Raw genomic sequence first — 19,758 nt, 5'->3', positions numbered from 1 at the left:
TGGAAAAAAATGAATGATACTTTTTATTAATGTCTGTCTATTAAAAAAGGTAGTAAGACAGAATAGAGGACATCTGATGTTAAGTTACTTGAGATGAGGTTTTTACAGCCCAAAATGGGCTACAAGACAGAATGCTGTGGTTAAAGTACAGCGTGCACTATGCTGTGATAGTTTCTGATGAGGTTAGCGTCCTATGCACAACCCGCTGTTATCTCTGCCATTTACCTATTTAGATCCTTTCCCTTCTTAACCGATATGGCGCGGTATCAGAAGTCCATACCCCGTATGGCATAGTATCAGAAGTCCATTTAAGCTTCCTCTCTTTCCATTATCTAGAAAAATGAGCTGTCTTATCCAAAAAAGATGTCAAGTGAGTGTTGCAATCAACCTCTGATGACCTCGTGTGGTATCCTCATTGGTGACCCGTTTTCTTCTTTGTCTTTGAATTTTGCAATAAAGAATAATTGTTCTCAGTAGCATGCTGGCTTTTGATCAGATTCGTAGGACTGACATATTGCTTTTTTCTCCTTGTAAGTATAGTCGTGTTTGCTATTTTCCACTTGTGAGTTTATAGATTTATCAAAGATTTTCTGTGCTGGATCTTTGATCTCGTGCACCCATTCTTTCAGAACACTGGGATGAAGGTGATCCAAATACTGTTCCGTAAGGGCATTTTCAGCTCCTGTGTCCTGCTTCCAGCTGAGTCATTTGTCCTATATTTTAATGAACTTGTGCCACATTTGTTCCATGTGGGTAGTTATTAAAGCTGTGCTCACATAGGTTGGAAGGGACCTGTAGAGATCATTGCCCCCTGTTCGAGCAGATTGCCCAGGACCATGTCCAGGTGGCTTTTGAGTACCTGCAAGGGTGGAGAGTCCACAGCTTCTCTGGGCAGCCTGTGCCAGTGCTCCATCACCCTCACAGTTGAGAAGTGCTTCCTGATGTGCAGATGGAACCTCTTGTGAGACTGACGGGTCTTGTGCCCTTCCTAGAAATGCTTCTGCCCACATTAGTTACTTAATGTTGCTATTCACTAGCTATTTCAGCACGAATGGAAAGTTCTGTTAAAGAATAGTCCTGCTAAAGGCTGGCTGGGTGGCATGGTGATAGTGTCGCTGTTGAATCTAAGCTTTCATTCCTGATCTAGAGGATCTGATCAGTAGGAAGACTCCACATTTTTGAAATGTGGGATTTATTGTTTCTGCCTTCAATCCCAGACTGAAAAATACAATTTATGTTGTATGTGTCATCTTTCCCAACTTCAAACTTTATTTTGTGGAAATGGGAAAATAATACCAAATAACCAAAGTAAGACTTTCTTTTGCTCCTCTGTCTGCATCACATCTCAGAATCCATACAAATCTGTACATTAAGATAAGGTGGGGGTGAATGCAGAGTCAAAAATCTCATGTCCACGTCCAAGATTTTGTATTCATGCAATGTATTGAACACAGTTCTACTGAAACCAGGTTAAGTAACTAGAATTGGAACCCACAGACCTAGAACAAAGGTTTTGAAAGTATATCAGGTGCTTTCATATCACAGCCCACCCTTACTGAAGCAGTTGTATTCCCATCGCTTGGAAAATAACACTGCACAGAAATGGAACTACCCTTTGTAGAGTTCAGAGAAACGTGGTCTGTGTTCTGTCTTTTTGCCAAAGTGGATGAAGTTAATGTGAAAAATGAGTCCTGAAAACAATACAGAAGTGTTCTCCAACAGCATGCCATCCTGAGAGCGAAAGAGAAGGCACCGGGGCTCGGCAGGGGTGGCAGCTGAATGGCACAGGGCCTGGCCTCTTGAGAGGAGGTGGGAATGGAACAGTCCCTTTAGGAGGGACAGGACAAAAGTGCTTGGGAAATTCTGGGCAACGTGATAAAGCATTCAGATGTCATAAGCTCAGAAAGACTCTCACAGCATATTTGAGCAACCATCCAAGGTGCTGCCCGGGGCTGAGTGGCATGGGGGATGCATACAGATAATGTTTTTGCATACAGATTTCTGTAAGATTTGAGAGATTCCAGCAAAAGGCACCACCGTTTCCCAGCATAAAACAGCCATGTTCAGAACATCCTTTAGCTCATGTGCGCAGCACACCTACAATAGCCAAACGTATCTAAAATATGGTGTTTCTTTGCCTAGAATACTGGTACATCATTAAATTGAGATGTTCAGATCCTTGTCTGTACACTTTCAAACCAAATCTATCTTTTATCATAACACTCAGGGATGTTTATTTTCACAAATGGTTTCTCCATCCAAATTGAGCTGTTCTCTCTCTCTCTATATATATATGTATATATATTGCTTTAAAAACAAAGCAAAAAACAAATCAAAAACCCAGGAAACTTAACCTTAGAACTTTTTGTTGTGATGAAAATTTCAAGTCACAATCATTCAAACACCTGAAAACTTTAGGACTTCCAAAACAAAGTCATTCTTGTCAAGTAGTGGGGTTAGAAATGTAATATCGTTTGGTTTTAAGTTACGAAAAAGGACATTCACACAACCTCAATGGTAGTGTCTCTATTGCTGCCTCAACAGGATTTTTCTCACTGATTATTGGGTGGAATAAAGATGTAGTGCTGTCATTTTATACACCTGGATGAAGTAAAGCCAGTTTTAAATATACGCTTCAGTCAAAAACACTATTTGAGACTGCCTTGTCTGCCTGAAGTGCGGGCTGTTGCCAGAAGAGAGAGATGGGCTTCTCTCATTTTTTCCTTCTTACCCCCGTCCTCTTCTGTACACCAGTACTACGGTTCGTGGGTGGAGCTGTAACTTGGATCATGAGACTAACCTGACTGTAATTCAGGTGGCTAAGGAAGGAAAACAAAGAAACAAGAAAGGCTATTTCATGTTTTTCAGGCAGATCAATTCTTGTTCCATCTCTCCACTTGTCTGCATAAATACTACCATTAGTGTTGTAAAATGGTACTGCAGCTTTCATCTGCACCCGCTGTTAACGTCAGGTTAAATTGCCCGTGTAACTGCAGCCTGGGGAGATCCCTCTGCTGCAAGATGCCGAACTAGTGGCAAGTGGGCTAATCCAGATATCTTCTCGGAAGTCTGCTATGAGGAAGGGGAGGACTCTCTAAAGAAGCTTCTGGTTGTTGTGGCTGCCAAGTAAAGTCATGAGGCATTTTTGGATATTATTAATGTCTTATCTAAGCAGACAGAGGAAGGTATTGTATGGGCCATATGGTGTGTGAACCCATACTAGCTTCATTATTTTTAACAGGAAATCAAAGACAAAAATACATGATGATCCACAGTAAATTTTCGAGGTCTGATGGTCCAAAAATTTTGGCATCCTCCTCTGTGCTAATTGCTCTGGCATCATTTTCACAGGAGGCTTAATACTCTTCTCACAGCTTTGTCATGAACCAACTTCCTTGAGACACTCGAGTTTAAAATAAAAACAAAAATCACTCATGTTCTTTTAGTCCTCATAACATGACTGTTTCTCTTATTTCTAGGATGCTTAGCGCTCAGAAAAGATGCTTGCTTGCACTGTGTTTTCAGTAGGTGTCAAAATTAACATGACTTGTAATGGATAAACTGTTCTTTGGAGCTGTTGTTTTAGAGAAGTTTCCAGAGTGTTTCAGAAATATTCCATGAGTTTACCAGCACGCAAATGAAGGACAAAGTCTACAAGTATTAGTGACCAGTATAAAACAAACTATGTGTTTCCTTGCCAGCTGAATGCTGTGACTTGCGCAACCAGCAACTCTGCACCCAAAGCTCCCAATACAGTCCGTGGCTGGCCTGTTACTCTGTCCTGCAGGGAAGATACGTTTGCCACTTTCACCTTCAGTTTTCCAGTTCTTAATCGTGGCTGTCCTTGTCAGAGAGGTCCCGCTCAGCTTTTCACCTGTATTCAGAGGTCTACTTTTGAATGGGTAAATAATCCAGGGCTGCCATTGCTAACGAATTTCAGAGCTTTTTCTAGCACGTAAGGTTTCTTCATGAGACTTTTCCATGATGGCAATAATGTGCAACCTCCTGCTGAAAATGCAAAGGAAAGAGCTTTCCCTTTTCACAGATCCAGTGATGTGGAACTATATGTGGGTTATAAAGCTCTTCAGGATGCGGAGATGCTTGCAATAGTAGGTATATATTGTGCATCAGAGAATATTAGGGAACAACACGAGGTTAATGGCTTCAAAGTAGTTCTCAGAAACTGCTTCTAGATCCCGTGATGGTGTAGTACTGGAGAAAGAGAGGTCTCTGCTACTGACGGTGAAAACAGAACAGAAATCTAAATGATTCTTCCCCTGTCGAAGTCATTGTCTAATATTAGCCCTGTCAGTGGCTGGCTGCGTGTCAGTCGAGTGAAAGGAGGAGGTGGTTACCGGCCAGGAGAATATGACCAAGGCTTTTAAATACTGTTGCTTGGGAAGTCTTATTAATGGCTTCATATAAGATCGATGTGCAGTAATTCTTTCTAGCAGTATCTTTTTAAAAGCCTTTAGCAATCTGTCATCCTCGTCTCCCTCCCCCCAGTTATAAAGCCACATTAGTCAGGAGAAATCGCACAGTCCTGGGAAGTTTCAAACTGCAGCCGCTGATGCTGTCAGGAAAATGCTACTGTGCAGGAGCACAGGTGCAATTACACTGACTGCTGCTTCTCATCCTCGGCTCGGGTCATCCTGGAGGGACGAGTGGAAAGAAACGGGGAGGTGGGTGAGATTCTGTCAGATGCGTGGGAACAGTACAGAAGAGAAAAATGGAATGCCCTCTTCCAGGAGACAAAGCTTGCGCTGTCTGTAAGTTTTAGCTCAACTTTTTCGAATCTGTGTTTTGAGGGGGGGAGGATTTCAATACTGTTTATTTTGTTTTGAGATTTGCCACCTGTTAAACTTATCTGCTAAGCTTTGCTGTCAGAAATGCTAAATCTTTTATTTTTCTTTGTTTTTTAAACTGAGAATTCATAGCTTGTACTCATTTTGGAGGTTGTTTGCGCTCCCACAGTGTTCCTGGCCCATTAGAATCCTTGGCTTTGAGAAAACCATTTCTGTATTTTAAGAAGAGATCTTTAAACCCTCTGCTATGTGCAATCACATTAAATATTATTTTTTTATTATTTTTATTAAGGTTATTCTGCTCCATTAGCTGTAGTTGGAAACTAGAGCAGGGTACTTTTTACTATTTACTACTAGGTAGTAAATTTTACCATGGAGTGATAAAGAGTGTTGGGTGTGGGAAGCCCCCGTCTCTAATGGAGAAATCCTGAGTCATTTAGTTCATGATGCATCAGCAAAAATAATATGGGTGTGGCTTTGATATTCAGCTGCTATTGTAACAGGACTATGAAAGCTAACAGCGTTATAATATCCTTTGTGATTACAAAGGCTTTTCTCCGAATATGCACAAAAGGACTTATATTAAAGTGTAATATTTGTGCTTTCAGGGCTGCAATAGATACAGATATTGGAGCAGATATCAATCAAAAGTAAGCTCTTTCCTGTAGCTAGGGAATTCTCTACTCTGCCAACCTTTTCATCACATAGCAGTGCATAGTGTTGTGTTTGATTATTTTTTAATGTTTGGCTTGTTTTTTTGTATTTATTTTTACTGTAGGCTTAGAGTTGCAAACAAGATGTTTGATCTTTGGTTCAGTTTAGGTGATTTTTTTTCTAATAAAGTGCTATATGATAAGTGGCATTAAAATAAGCATTGAGAAAAGGTTAAAGACCAAAATAATTTCAGTGGACTGTTCTTTAATCCTGTGTAATACATCTTGGGTTTAGAATGAGACTCAACCACTTTCAACAATGAAAAAAGACAGTTGTAATTACACGTAAGTATTTGAGTGATACTGTCTTTAGTAGTGTGAGTCAAAAATACATATGCTCAGGGAGTTGTGAATGAGGAGGAAGGGCTTTTTTCTTGATTCTGGACATAGGAGCTTATATAAAACTATACAATACAATAAACATCTACTTACATTTGGATGGCTTTGTGGGGTGTCTGACAGTAGTGAATTAGAAAATACAAAGATAAGTGGGTTTTTGTTGTTGTCAGTTTCTGCTGAGTTCCCAGAAAACCCTGTTTCTTAAAATCTTCAGAAAACTTATTCCTATTCAGTACTCTTTTCACTTATTAGCCATATTCTCCTTGTCTAGCCTGTAAGAAGTGCATCAAAGAATAATGTCATCTTGTCATCTGGAACTGTTCTCCATTTCCAGCACACGCTTTTGACAAGTAGCATAATAAAAAATGCCCTGATTGTAAATGCAATGCCTTTCTCTTGTATCTAGGTGATCTCAGAAAGTGACTTAGAAGACAAAACTTTGAAGAAACTTCAGATATAAATACAGCATATTGCTGAAAAACCCTGTCATGGTATCCTCACTTGCTTTAGATGGCGTTTGCCATCAGTAACTGGTACTGTGATGGTAATATATAACAATAAGCTGAATGATGACTTTTTTTTTTCTTTTCTACTTTCTAAATCATTCATTACCATGTTGCTCTACCAGAGACAACTGGAAATAAATAAATGAACCGGATTGTCAGATGTGAATGATAGTAACTATTCTAGTTAGTATTCAAGTTGAGTGGTTGGATGTAAACATAAAGATTCAAAAATACAACAAAATAGATGCCTTTAGAATAATATGATGCTGTGTTAATAGGAAGATGAAATTTCATCTTTAAATTTTGTGTTCAGACTATCCACTGAAACAGTGTTGCTGTCCCTTTACCTAACATTCTAACCTAAAAGATTTCTTTCAAGGCTAAATTACAACCTACTGGCCTTCTGATATGTCCAGAATTTCTCAAACTAATACTGTAGTGTCTATAATACATATACAGAACTGTCAAAATCTTTTTTAATGCTGGACTGTTGAAAAAAGGAAGACATTAATTCTAGGCAAGGAGAACTAGGATCTGCTTTTTTGCATCCTATTTTACCTAACCAAGATGTATATTTCTTACTATTATCATGGCATTTGTGTATGAAAACAGCTGAGCCTGGCAATACTGATGCATGACAGCATGAGCTGAAACCAAGGAACTTTTCTCACGGCTACAAGTGTGTGCACAAAAATATGTGCATGTCTGTGATTTTCTAATGGGAATGAGGGCAACTAAGAGTGAGAATTTTGGCTAAGGTTGTAATCTAGAAATTCAAAGCTATAATTCATGGGAGATAATGCATATTATGAGATTAAATTACTGTTTTTAAAGCTTTGTGAAGATGAAGGATGCTTTGTGTTAAGTATAATGCTTCTGTCTCTTGAATTGAAACATGTAGTATATTATATAGCATATTTGAATGTTATCATATTGCACCTGTGTGGTTACATTATAATTTTATGATTCTTTGATGATATTGGAAGTTTTGTGTGAACGTTCATATACATGAAGTCTACCCTTAAACTTTTTAATATTCCCTTACTGATTTTCTAGCCATTGCTTACTTGTCATCTTTCTTCAGATGTCATATCATGACATATGTCATGGGAGAAATTTGCTATAGATGGCTGGAGAAATCCTCAGTGAGTTATACAGACCACACAGCTTTGCAAATGACAAGCTTGTCAGAGGGTACCTAGGACATTAAATATAATAAGTAAATAAATAGTGTTTTTATGTTAGCATAGGTCAATACATGCCATCAATATTTTTAATAAAAAGGAGGTGTAATCCTCAAATTTTACAGGTGAGCAAACTGTAAAGCTGTATGCACTGCACAAGAGAACTCACTCTTAATGGAAGAATTTTATCATCAGTATTGTTAAGGTTCTTAGTCATCTAATTACAAAAGGGCCTCAACCCAGTTCTTACTCGGTTCTTTCTGCACCCACGTTTTACACGGCTTTATGGATTCAGAAAGAGGAACAATAATATTTTATTTACAGAGTAAGGTATTTTAGTTATGGCATAGTTCTCGGTCATTTAAGGTTTGGTTTGGTTTGTTTTTTAAAAAAAGAGGTTTTCCAACGGGGACTGTAAGTTCAGCTAGTAATCTCTTAGGAAGAACGGGGGAGAGGAAAAGTGGGGCCAGAGAAAGTGTGCTAGAGGAGGGATGTCATAGCCTGAGTGCTTCCTAAGAAATTCAAAGAGGACACTACTCATCTATGTGAAGGAATATATGATAAACATTTGAGTTAAATTTTAATCAATTATCATTTCCCAACTCAATAATCAGAAAACTGTTTTCCAGTTCCCAGCAGTATTAAAAATTTGCAAATCTAACTATGCCAAACTGTAATGGAGACATTTTAAAAGCCTTTGAAAAATTAATCAAAAGGATTTTATGTAAAACCTAGTAAGGTGTCTGTATTCTACCTTGATTACAAGAACAAATGAAATTATTCATCACAGCCAGGGGCTAAGGTTTCATTAACATTTGAAGAGAGAGTGTTTTTTTTTTTTTTTTAAAAAAAAAAAAAACTATTTCTGGATAGTAGAAATTGTACTACTTAAAATTTATTGCAAGGTTTTGATAGTTCCAAAAACCAGTAAGAATCAGGCATCCTTACATCTTTGCAATATTTTATTTACTAAATACAGCATTCAGGATTTTAGCTAATCCTGGGTTTGGTGGACAGAATCTCTCTGGCTACCTCTCCATCTCTTTGTCTGCCTTTCTTCATCCATTCCTTTGGGAAATGGAACCAATCTAAACAGCATTAGACTGGTTTTTTGATCAGCTTTTAAAAAAATGATCTCATCATAGATCATTCCTTTCTGTGCCCTGCACATTTGAAGTGACCTCACACAGTCAGAATAATTTTTTTTTTCTTCTTCTCCTGCAATGCCAATGTGAGAAACAATCCCCAGCGGGCGACTGGCTCCTGGACAAGCCCCCAGTTTGTGAGAAACAATCTGTAGCCAATTACACAGGCTCAGGTGAGGATCTCAGTGAAGCAGCATTTTTATTCGTGATTGCAATGGAGGGCGTCCTGCAGGCAGGAGTGCACAGCAAGAGTATATCATAACTTTACATTCCCTATTACCTGACGCTTGATTCCTCTGCTTCCTCATTAGCTGAATGCTACAGGTTCACAAACTACTCAACACTTACTACTATACTATGTATGTACAATTTTATTTGACCAACCATTATTTTCTCCTTTTCCCTTTTTTTTTTTCTTCTCTCGTGATTAGAGTGCTCTTGATTTTTTATTTTTACTGATTTTGCACTGCTTGTCTTGTTTTTCGTAGCCATCTTCCTTATTTTGGGACAGTGGGACCTTCCACCGTCTCCTTATCTACTTAACATACTCCCCACTGTTACGCCACTGTTATGCCTGCAAAATCACTTTTGAATATGCAAAGTTAGTGGAATTTTACACTGCAAAAACACAGCTTTAATTCTCACACCAACAGATTGCTTTTCATACTGAATATTCGCTCTGTGATGGATCATTAGCAAAGACCTAGTTTACATTTCCCTTGAGTTGGTTGGTGCTGGCTTGAATCCCTTGTAATGACAAGCCATCAGCTGCCTGAGCTTTCTGCAGTGACCCAGAAGGGGAAATAATTTTACCTTATTTCTACAACAGACAGCTGTTACTATCACCTGTCTCTAACATTATTTGGGTACCTGGATGGTTTCTCTCTAGCCTTCTGTCTCTATGTAGTGGAGAGAGCAGAATACAGAAGCCCCCAAAACAAGAAGGTGTACCCTAATAATAGTGGAAAAACACCCTGGTATATTTGAGTTATTTTGACAGCTGTCTGTATTTAGGTGAGTAGCAATAAAGAAAAGAATATTCAGGTGTCTTGCTTGTGACAAGTATGATCAAGATGATTGGTTATGCTTGTAACAAGTGTGTGTAACAAGATAATAGTCATAACTGGAGACAGCAAAAAGCAGGATTTCCAGGTTACTGAGCTGAAAGAGCCTGAAAACATTTTGTTTGTTTGTTTGTTTTCAAGTTAAAACAATTTGGTTTTGAACTTCCCATCTGTATTGGGTTTATGCGGCAAGGGTTTGGTAGCAGGGGGGGTGCAAGGGTGGCTTCTGTGAGAAGTGTCCAGAAGCTGCCCCGTGTCAGATCAGAGAGCAGTTTTAAAGAGCTGCTGCCTGTGGGGAGCCCTGACAGGATCAGTTAGGGAAGGACGGCATCCCGTGGGAGGGACCCCATGTGGAGCAGGGGCAGAGAGTGACTGTGAAGGGTTAGGGACTGACTGCAGCCCCCGTTCCCCTGTATTGCTCAGGGGGAGGAGGTAGAAAATGGTAGATGGGAAGAAAGTGTTTTCAGTTTGCTTTTAGTTTCTCACTGTTCTAATGTGCTAGTAATAGGCAGTAAATTATTTTAATCTCCCTATGACGAGTCTGTATTGCCCATGACGTTAGTTGCTGAGTGATCTCCCTGTCCTTATCTCAACCCTTGAGCCCTTTCCATCATATTTTCTTCCTCATTTTCTTTGAGGAGAGGGAATGAGAGAGTGGTTGTGGTGGAGTTCCACTGCCCAGCAGGGTTAAAACACCACACCATCACGCAGGAAGCTGCTTAGGTCACGCAGTGGTGAAGTTGGTGTTCTGGTCTCATCTCTACTAGCTGTAACAAGGAAATATTAAGGTCCGTGTGACTGAGCTGGGAACTGGGGCGGGGGGGGGAAGAGGTCTCCAACTCCTGGACAGATAAAGAGAGGTAGATGTGTCCTGCAATTAGGACCTGGAGATGTCCTACCCCTTGGATAGGTCTGCCAGGAACCTGGATGCAATTTCCTTGGAGTCCTGCCTGGAATGAGCATCAAAACTATGATTTTGAATAAAACATTCTATGTTCATCCGCTGTTTTCATAGAATTGTACAGGTTGGAAAAGACCTTTAAGATCATCGAGTCCAACCATCAACCTGACCTACCAGGTCCCATCACTAACCCCTGTCCCTCAGTGCCATGTCCATGCGTCTCTTAAATGCCTCCAGGGATGACAAGTCCCACACCTCCCTGGACAGCCCATTCCAATGTTTGACCACCCTCTCCGTGAAGAAATTCTTCCTCATGTCCAATCTAAACCTCCTCTGGTGCAACTGGAGACTGTTTCCTCTTATTCTATCAGTTGTCACATGAGAAAAGAGGCTGACGCCCTCCTTACTACAGCCTCCTTTCAGGTAGTTGTAGGTGATGAGGTTTCCCTTCAGCCTCCCCTTCTCCAGACTAAACACTCCCAGTTCCCTCAGTTGCTCCTCATAAATCTAGGTTTCTAATCCCTTCACCAGCTTTGCTGCTCTGCACACTCCCAAGGAACTCAATACCCTTCTTGTAGTAAGGGGTCCAAAACCAAACACGATATTCAAGGTGCAGTCTCACCAGTGCTACATACCAGAGGACAACCGCTTCCCTAGTCCTGCTGGCCACACTGCTTCTGATGCAGGCCAGGATGCCGTTGGCGCTCTGGGCTCCCTGGGCACACTGCTCATGTTCAGCCGGCTGTTGACCCGCACCTCCTAGTGCTTTTCTGCCCAGCAACTTCCCAGCCACTCTTCCCCAAGCCTGTATCGCTGCATGGGAGTGTTACCACCCAGCGCAGCACCTGACACATAGCCTTATTGACTGTCGTGGAATTGGCCTTGGCCATCAATCCAGCCTATCCAGATCCCTCTGCAAAGCCTTCCTGCCCTCAACCGGATCAACAGTGCCACCTAACGTGGTATCGTCTGCAAGCTTACTGGGGGTGCGCTTGATCCCCTCATGCACATCGCTGATAAACATGTTAAACAGAACTGGCCCCAAGACTAAGCCTGGGGGAAGCCAAGGGGAGTTCCACTGGTGACCAGCTGTTAATGGGGTTGAACTTCATTCACTATGAGTCTTTGAGTCCAGCCATCCAGACAGTGAACTATACACCTGTCCAAGCCACTAGCAGCAGTTTCTCTGGGAGAATAGTCTGGGAGATGGTGTCAAACACTGAAATCAAGGCAGACAACATCCACAGCTTTTCCTTCATCTACTCAGTGGGTCATCTTGTCATAGAAGGAGATCGGATTAGTCAGGCACGACCTGCCCTTCATAAACCCATGCTGGCTGCTTCTGATCTCTCAGTTGTCCTGTATGTGCTGTGTGATGCTGTTACCAAGGTCAGGTTGACAGGCCTGTAATTCCCCAGAGTTTTGTATACACACCTTTATCTAAAGGGAAAATTTGGTCTGGTTCTGTCTGAAACCTCTGTGTTACTTCAAGAGCTTTTTGTGTGTGCAGGTTTGAGTAATTCAGGTGTGCTGGTAGTATGCAGCCTGCTTCTGTATGGAGACCATTTTAAGAAGACATGGTTATGCATGTCCATTCAATTTCAGGTTTTGTCCTGAAGTTATTGAGATAATGTAACATTCATTGAATCATTAAGTTTGGAAAAGACCGCGAAGATCATCTGGTCCATCCATCCCCCTCCCACCAATGTCACCCACTAAACTGTGTCCCTAAGCACCACGTCCAACCTTTGCTTAAACACCCCCAGGGATGGTGACTCCACCACTTCCCTGGGCAGCACGTTTCAATGCCTGACTGCTCTTTCTGAGAAGAAATGTCTCCTATTTCCAACCTAAACCTCCTCTGGTGCAACTTGAGGCCATTCCCTCTAACCCTATCACTAGTTATCTGTGAGAAGAGGCCAACCCCCAGCTCCCCACACCTTCCCTTCAGGTAGTTGTAGAGAGCAGTAAGGTCTCCCCTGAGCCTCCTCCAGACTAAACAACCCCAGTTCCCTCAGCTGCTCCCCACAGGACTTGTGTTCCAGGCCCTTCACCAGCTTCGTGGCCCTTCTCTGGACGTGTTCCAGGGCCTTGATGTCCTTCTTCTAGTGAGGGGCCCAAAACTGAACACAGCACTCAAGATGAGGCCTCACCAGAGCTGAGTACAGGGGGACGATCACGCCCCTGGTCCTGCTGGCTACACTGTTCCTGATACAAACCATTATGCCTTTAGTGTAAATAAAAGAAATGTTCTAGCCTATTATGTTTCCTTTCTCATTTTATTTAGTAATTCTGATAAAGAGACACGTTCTACTTAGAAACATAGCGTCCCTACAGCCAGTCCAGCGCATTGCACTGTTCAATTAGGGTGCATTGTTTAATTATGCATTTGAAAAAGTATTTGACCATTGAGGAAGGACACTTAGGAAAAAGATAGGATCATGGTGTCACACTGGAAAATTCCCACAAGGAAATGAGTCACTAATGTAGCGTAGTGCTTTGCACAATCACTGTCATTGTGGGTGAGGGGACTGTCTGGACCTGCACAGAGCTGTGAGTTGGCATGAATGTTTGAGTTTCAGGTAATGAGTGGACTCTGAATCTGTTATGAGTTAGTTACTCACGGGGAGCATGCAAAAGTGTGCATTTGCACGCTTTAGATAGGCAAGAGCGATCCAAAGAACACCTTGTTGATAGGATTAAAAAATAATAATAATAACCTTAGCAGTAACAAATTCATTTGTTAAGCTAGAATCAATGATTGCTTCAAAGTCTTACTGTATGGCAGGCAGTCACTTGAGACTTGGCCATGTTGGTACACGGTCATGGTAGATGCCTTTTTCACTACTCGCATCAGCAAGTTAATGATAGCTAATGTAATGATTCGTAGTTGATGTACTATTGGTCAGTGTTTCTGTGAACCTCCACAATTGAGTGCTCATTATTATAAAGCTTTTCCTTTTTTAACTTTAGTATTTCTGTTGTCCCACTGGTAGTAAATTATAATTCTTAAAATAGTTGTATTCTTCTTATGCAGTTCACTGGTGTTTGCATACTAGTGTGGGGTGTCGATAAAGTTTTTTCAGAGGTAAAAAGTAATTCCTAACTAACTAGGCTATCTAAGACTGATTACTGAGAGGGTTTCTTAAAAAAAAAAAAAAGTCCTTTTACATCTCCTGGGTAGAACTAGATTTAGTGTAAATATCCTTTCTGCCAATTCTGTCACAGATATAAATGTCGGCAAATAATGGTTAAGTAAATGTAGACATCCGATAGGGATGGAAAGAAAATCCAAAAGCCTATGTAAATAAATATCAAAAAATGTGAATATCCATGTCATGGCAATCAGAATCTCCTGCTTTCTCTAAGCAGTTTCATTAAGGACTCTTTCTGAATTAGTAGCTTTGCCAGCAACTTTAAAAGGTTGGTTTTAGTTTTGTTCATATTTATTTTATTTTATTTTATTTATTTATTTGATAACTGTGAGAGTTGGCTTTCAAAAGTGTTAATATTGTCCTCAAATAGAGCAGAAGCCATCCTCTGTTTTTTTTTCTCATTTCAGTAAAGTACTGCATAGGTCCCTCATCAGGTTATACTGAGGCTTCATTTGTTGAAGTTTTAAAAGTGCTCTAGTTATAAAGTTTGTTTCACTAGAAGCTGTACAAAGTATTCAACTTTTATAAACTTTAGGAAACTAGTGTCATCGAGTGTTTTAGAGTCACACAAGAATGCTTTAAAATATATACTAAAAATATATACTAAAAACATTGCCAAATACTTGATTTATTTATTGCTTACATGTAAGTTATAAGCTAAAAAAAAATCGGGTAACCTGGAAAATATATTACTGTAGGAAAAGCTGGTTAGTTGCATACTTATTTCTCATTACAGTATCATATATTGACTCTCTTGCAACTCTTTTGTTATGGTTAAGATAAAACTTGAAAGATATTTAAAGCAAAAATTTGGCTTCTTTGCTGTTACTGTGATACTATGTTCTTTTTTTCCTGTTGCATACCTCATTGCTGATCATGCAGTTTGACTGTGCTTTGGCATCCTGTAGTCATGTTCTGTGGTAAATAGGGAATGTCATTTACCCTTGGTTTTTGTTTTTGAGTTTTTGAGGGTTTTGTTTGTTTGTTTGGTTTTGTTTGTTTGTTTTCAAATTTTTTCTATTTTTAACTTTCTTTCAGAATTCACCACTCTACCAGTATCTGCAGGATTTGGGACACACAGATTTTGAAGTATGTTCCTCTGTGTCGCAGAAGGCAAAGCAATGTGCAGTAGAGGAAGGCCAGAAAGAGCGGACTGTGCACGTTGTCCAGAAAGTGAGTGTTTTCCTGTTCCTTAGTATTTATCTTCTCAAAAGAGAACTGCATTGCTTTGTCAGTAGGCAAAATTGGATGCGGTAAAGGTGAAACTTTTACTATAATAATAATAATAATAATAATAGTATAAAGGTGAAACTCTTACTGTAATAATAACAATTATTATTATTATTAATGATGATGATGATAATGATGATAATAATAATAATTTAACAATAACAGTGTTGTCATGTGTTGTCTACAAATATGTTTGGAATTTATGGTCTTCCAGTGTAGTTTGAAGTGTTTCTTTGCTTCTATGAGAGCTGAGGAAACAACATTTTGATAGTGTATTTTTTGAGAGTTGTAAGTAATCGTATTTACTGGATATTGTTACTGTAAGCTTAGCATTAAATTCTGTGAACAAAACCTGTAATCATCTGGAACAAGATATTTATAGAGTTGTCAGCCCACCTCAGGCATTCACTTCCTAAATATCATTTATTATGTGACAAAAAATTAAGGAAGATGATTTCTGGGAAGTATAAATACAAAAACCAGTCTGAACAAGATAGTAGAATTGTAGTTATAGCAATTTTGTATCAGTAACAGCTGACAAGGCTCAGCTGATTCATTAGTTCAGACCTCTTATTTCTCTGTTATTTTAAGTAAAGGCTTGTGGATTTTTATAATATTTTTTGTATTAAAAGTGTGCTTGCGATTTAAGAGCTTGGTGGCTACTAAAATACGGCAATGCTATAAAATAGTTTTTATAGCATTAATTTGTCCACTTAACACCTACTATAGTCTACGCACAGGTAGTATATAGGCTGTGTGACTCAGCTGAGGAGCTGTACTGTGGGTGAGGGAATTCCTCTTCTGAAGACCTGATGTAGGAATCTCTTTGCTGGTTCGAAAAGGGGAAGTTTTAGAAAATTCAGTAGTCGTTGTGTCTTCTCCTTAGCAACTAGATGGAGCATGCTAAGAGCACTTATTTTCTGCCTACCTGTTTTCCTACTGTAGTGTAGAATTCGATTCTCAGTGGACGTGCTCTAGTTAGACGCTAAGCCGGGAGGATAAAAAGAGGCTCTGTGCAGACTTCTCTGTCCTGGCCACTGCAGGCTGGGGCAGGGTGGGGATGTGTTGAGCAGTACCTCTTGGGTAAGAGCCCAGAACAAGCATTTGTGGGCTGATTTGGTGATGTCTCTGAAGAATTAACATTTCTTTCTCCCCTCACCCCACCGTTTACTGTAGCTTCATTGTACCATTACTGCATCTTAGGCTATCTGACTCTCACCTGCTGTGGCTTTTAGCCTTCTTCCAGAGCAGTTTTCTTGATGTTCATTCCTGCTTTATACCTCTTTAGCCATCTTCAGATGAGAGGTTCGCAACCTTTTCCCTCTCATTTATAACCTCTGTTGCTTCCCTGCTCCACAATGTTCCCCCCTTCCTCTTAGCAGGCAGTGAATTGGGGAGCATCCCGTATTTCCCAAACACAGGCAGTGTGATAGGAGTGGCCCTGAGATCTCCAGAAGGTCTCCCTTTTCCAGAAGGTTGTGGTGCATGGGGGATCGTGTGGCAAATGAGGTGAGCTGATGCGTTTCTTAGGATCTTTTTTCAAATAGTTCTCAAGATGCTTCAAGGAATTAGCCAAGTAATGGTCACAATTTGTTAGGCTTTATTTCAACAACAAATCAGTTTTGAACATGTCCTCCTTGCTCCTCCTTTGTTTTAGATCAGACGCATTTTTGTCTCATGGGTTTTTTAATCTGTTCTGCTCTATGTGGGGTGTTACGTGGGGTAGGATTCAGAAGTGTGTGAGTAGATGTGGATAATGTTTTTTTTTCCTGATCTGGGGACAGAATGTGTAGTTAGCAAACTGTTTATAACAATATGGTATACTTGCAAGGACTGGCATATACAGTCTTTGAAGTGGAAATTTAGAAGTTGCAGTGTGAAGCTTATTCATCTAGCGGTATTCTGAGAAGTGTTGGTGTATCATATTTTCATATAATGGTATCCATTTTACTGCTGTCTGCATAGACTATCTAACCTTCCTCACACACTCATTATTCTGAAAGGGCAGGGTAATAAAACAGGAGACGTTTTGGTCTTCAGTCCTGTTGGAGTCTTTCTTTGTGGATAGATTGGTCATGGTTTGTTTGTGTTTACCCGATGGCTCAGGTGCACTATGAGCTTTGCTTCACAGCCTTGAAACGCAGTTTCTAAGACTTGTATTCCTGTGGGGGTGTACCACGTCTCCCTTCTTTCGTGCCCCATCTTCTGATAGATGAGATACGGGGTGCACGATCCACTGAGCAGACCTGTGAGCTAGACCACTGAGTGTCTAGCCTGTGAACTGGAGCTGGGAAGGGGATGATTCTTGCAGCGTCTCCACACTTCATTGAATGGTTTCGCTAATGTAAGATTTTTTTTTTTAATTTAATGAATAAATTGACTTGTAATTACTACTGATGTGGATATCTAGTACATTAGTAATAATGGTTGCTTCTATCAGTGTTCGTGAGGCAAGGCTGAATTTAATTCAGGCTTAAACTCAAAATTTGATTTAAACTAGCTTGAGAAGAATTCCTGGAAATTATATGTCCACTACCTTTACTTTTCAGAATTGTCAGCTGGCAGTCACCACAACCCTCACGAAAACAACTGAAAATAAATTTTCACTTTAAAGCTATTGGCAGTTTTGTGGATACGTTGACATTGAACATACCTATTTTGGCTCAATCCAGGAAGACTTTAATTAAACAGCTGTTAATTGAAAATTAGGGTGACATTTCATTGATGGATTATCTGTTCATTACCGTGAAGTGATACCTGGACTACGTTTGTTAGCTGTATTACTTTATTTTGCCTATTAATTTTTGTGGAATTAGTAAAGCAGTATGATGCTGTGTTCATGTATATGACTTCTACTGAATTTAATACAAAAGTGCTGTGGGGATAAGAACCTTAAAAGCATGAAGACATACTGCTTTTAAAAGTCGTAAGTGTTCTGTTTTTCCCCTTTCATTCCTCTCAAGCATCTTACTGTTAATTTTATTGCTTTGGGAGGAAGTCCTCTGGTATTGCGTCAGCAGAGGGTGTGTGAAAATGGGCTGCACATGTCTTACAAACGCCAGCATGACATTCATACTGCCTCATCTCAGTCTAGACAAGGATATGGGGTGGGAAAAAGGAAGAAACCTGTGTGTAATTTGTAGTGAGAAAATGTCATTGGTTCTTCCTGCTGTTGATAGAGTAGTAGTTTGGGAACAGTAACACTTTTCTTTTGTAACCTAGTGTCAGAAAGTCTGGTTTTGTCCTTTGATTTCTGTTTGCGTGTCCCATTTTGGTATCTCAAAAGGAAAGAGCATGGGGGAGAGACAGCTGGCCACATGTTTAAAGAAGTAGACTGGATTAAGGAGGATCTGAGACTTTGTTAAAACTTCTGTATGAGGTATAGGCAAATCATTTAAATTCCCATGCAATCATTTCCTCATTTTCACATTGGACTATTATCACTTCCCTTCTCTCACCCTTTGCTGATCTAGTTTACTGAAATTATAAAATGTCTGGGAAACAAATGGTTTCCAAGTTCTGAATATGTACCTACCCACAGTCCTAATGTAAAACGATTTTAGCTGAGGCTTAGCATAATGCAGATAATATAATCACAGGGAGCAGATGATGATCCATGTTGAGTGATGTCTGGTATGTATGTATAGTTTTCTTTCTGTTTTGAAAAATAAGTTTACAAATGCCTCAAACACTTTATTACTTTAAAAGGTATTTTAATGTTTATGTACCTCCTCTGGACTGCATTTTACAAAGAGTTTTGGCTTTCTTAGGTTATCATGGTCCATCTACCACTCTAAGTTTTCTACTGGATCCAAAACAACCCGGCTTCTAAAATGATACTCCTTTTTTTTTTCCAAAAGGTGGTTGGTTAGCTCTTTAAGGGGAGCATCCGATTCTGCTTTATTTCTCCAATTTCATCCCATTCTACTAGATATAGGATTTGTTCTGGCTAGAAAAGGAGACAGATATGTTCCTGAATAGAAAAGTAAAATACTGTTTTTTTTCTAGGCTGTCAGCTGGCTTATAGTGGAAGACTCACTTTAGAAAAGTTGCAGTATAGCTTTGTCTTTGAGTTGCAGTTGTTTACTCCTCTTATATTCAGTCAAGTAGGAACCCTGTGCAGATACTATCTTGTGACGTATTTTGGCAAGGCAAAGATCTAGTGTGGGATCTTTGTGGACTGGAAAAACAAATCTGGAAGATAAAGAGGTTCCTAGGAACTGCTACAAACGTCGCTGCTCGGTTTTGCTCTCCCGCCAAGCAGAGCGTGTTTTTCAGGCTTAATGAACGATAAAGGCATCAGCTGAACTTGAAGCACATCTTAATTAGTTTTTGTTTGCGTGGTTGTTTTTGTTTTGTTTTGTTTTCTTAATGAGAGCATGGTCTTAATGAACACTGAGCAGAAAAGCTGAAAAGAGGTACTTCAAGATTGTGTTCTGAGGGTTGATGGAGTACAGAGATGTGATTTAGCATGGTAATTATAGGTTGAGTGCTCCTAGCTGTACCGATCTCTGGACAAAGCTACAGCTAACGTTCGGATCTCACAAGGACTTGATACTCAAGGGTACTGTTTGAAAGAGCTCCTAGACCTGTTTTCTGGAATTAAGTCCAGAATTATTTGGGTAATTCTGCTTGATCTTCAAGGAATGTATTTCTTCGCATTTTTCCTTTCTCACTCATTTTCCTATGCTGCTGTGCATATCTGAGTGTCTAAAT

General features: G+C 39.9%; 1 protein-coding gene across 7 annotated transcripts in view; it reads left to right on the top strand.

Moving 5' to 3' along the window:
- VEZT (vezatin, adherens junctions transmembrane protein) overlaps positions 1 to 19,758 on the top strand; it is a 59,843-nt gene that overhangs the window by 4,301 nt on the left and 35,784 nt on the right. For all 7 annotated transcript variants that reach the window (XM_083806815.1, XM_083806811.1, XM_083806810.1 and 4 more), the window contains exon 2: positions 14,851 to 14,985. In XM_083806815.1, coding sequence (XP_083662941.1) covers positions 14,851 to 14,985 — 135 coding nt within the window. The remainder of the gene's footprint in view (positions 1 to 14,850; positions 14,986 to 19,758) is intronic.

This window comes from Anser anser, assembly GCF_964211835.1.
Source record: "Anser anser genome assembly, chromosome: 1".
Classification (NCBI taxonomy): Eukaryota; Metazoa; Chordata; class Aves; order Anseriformes; family Anatidae; genus Anser; species Anser anser.
This window is presented reverse-complemented; position numbering and strand designations above follow the sequence as displayed.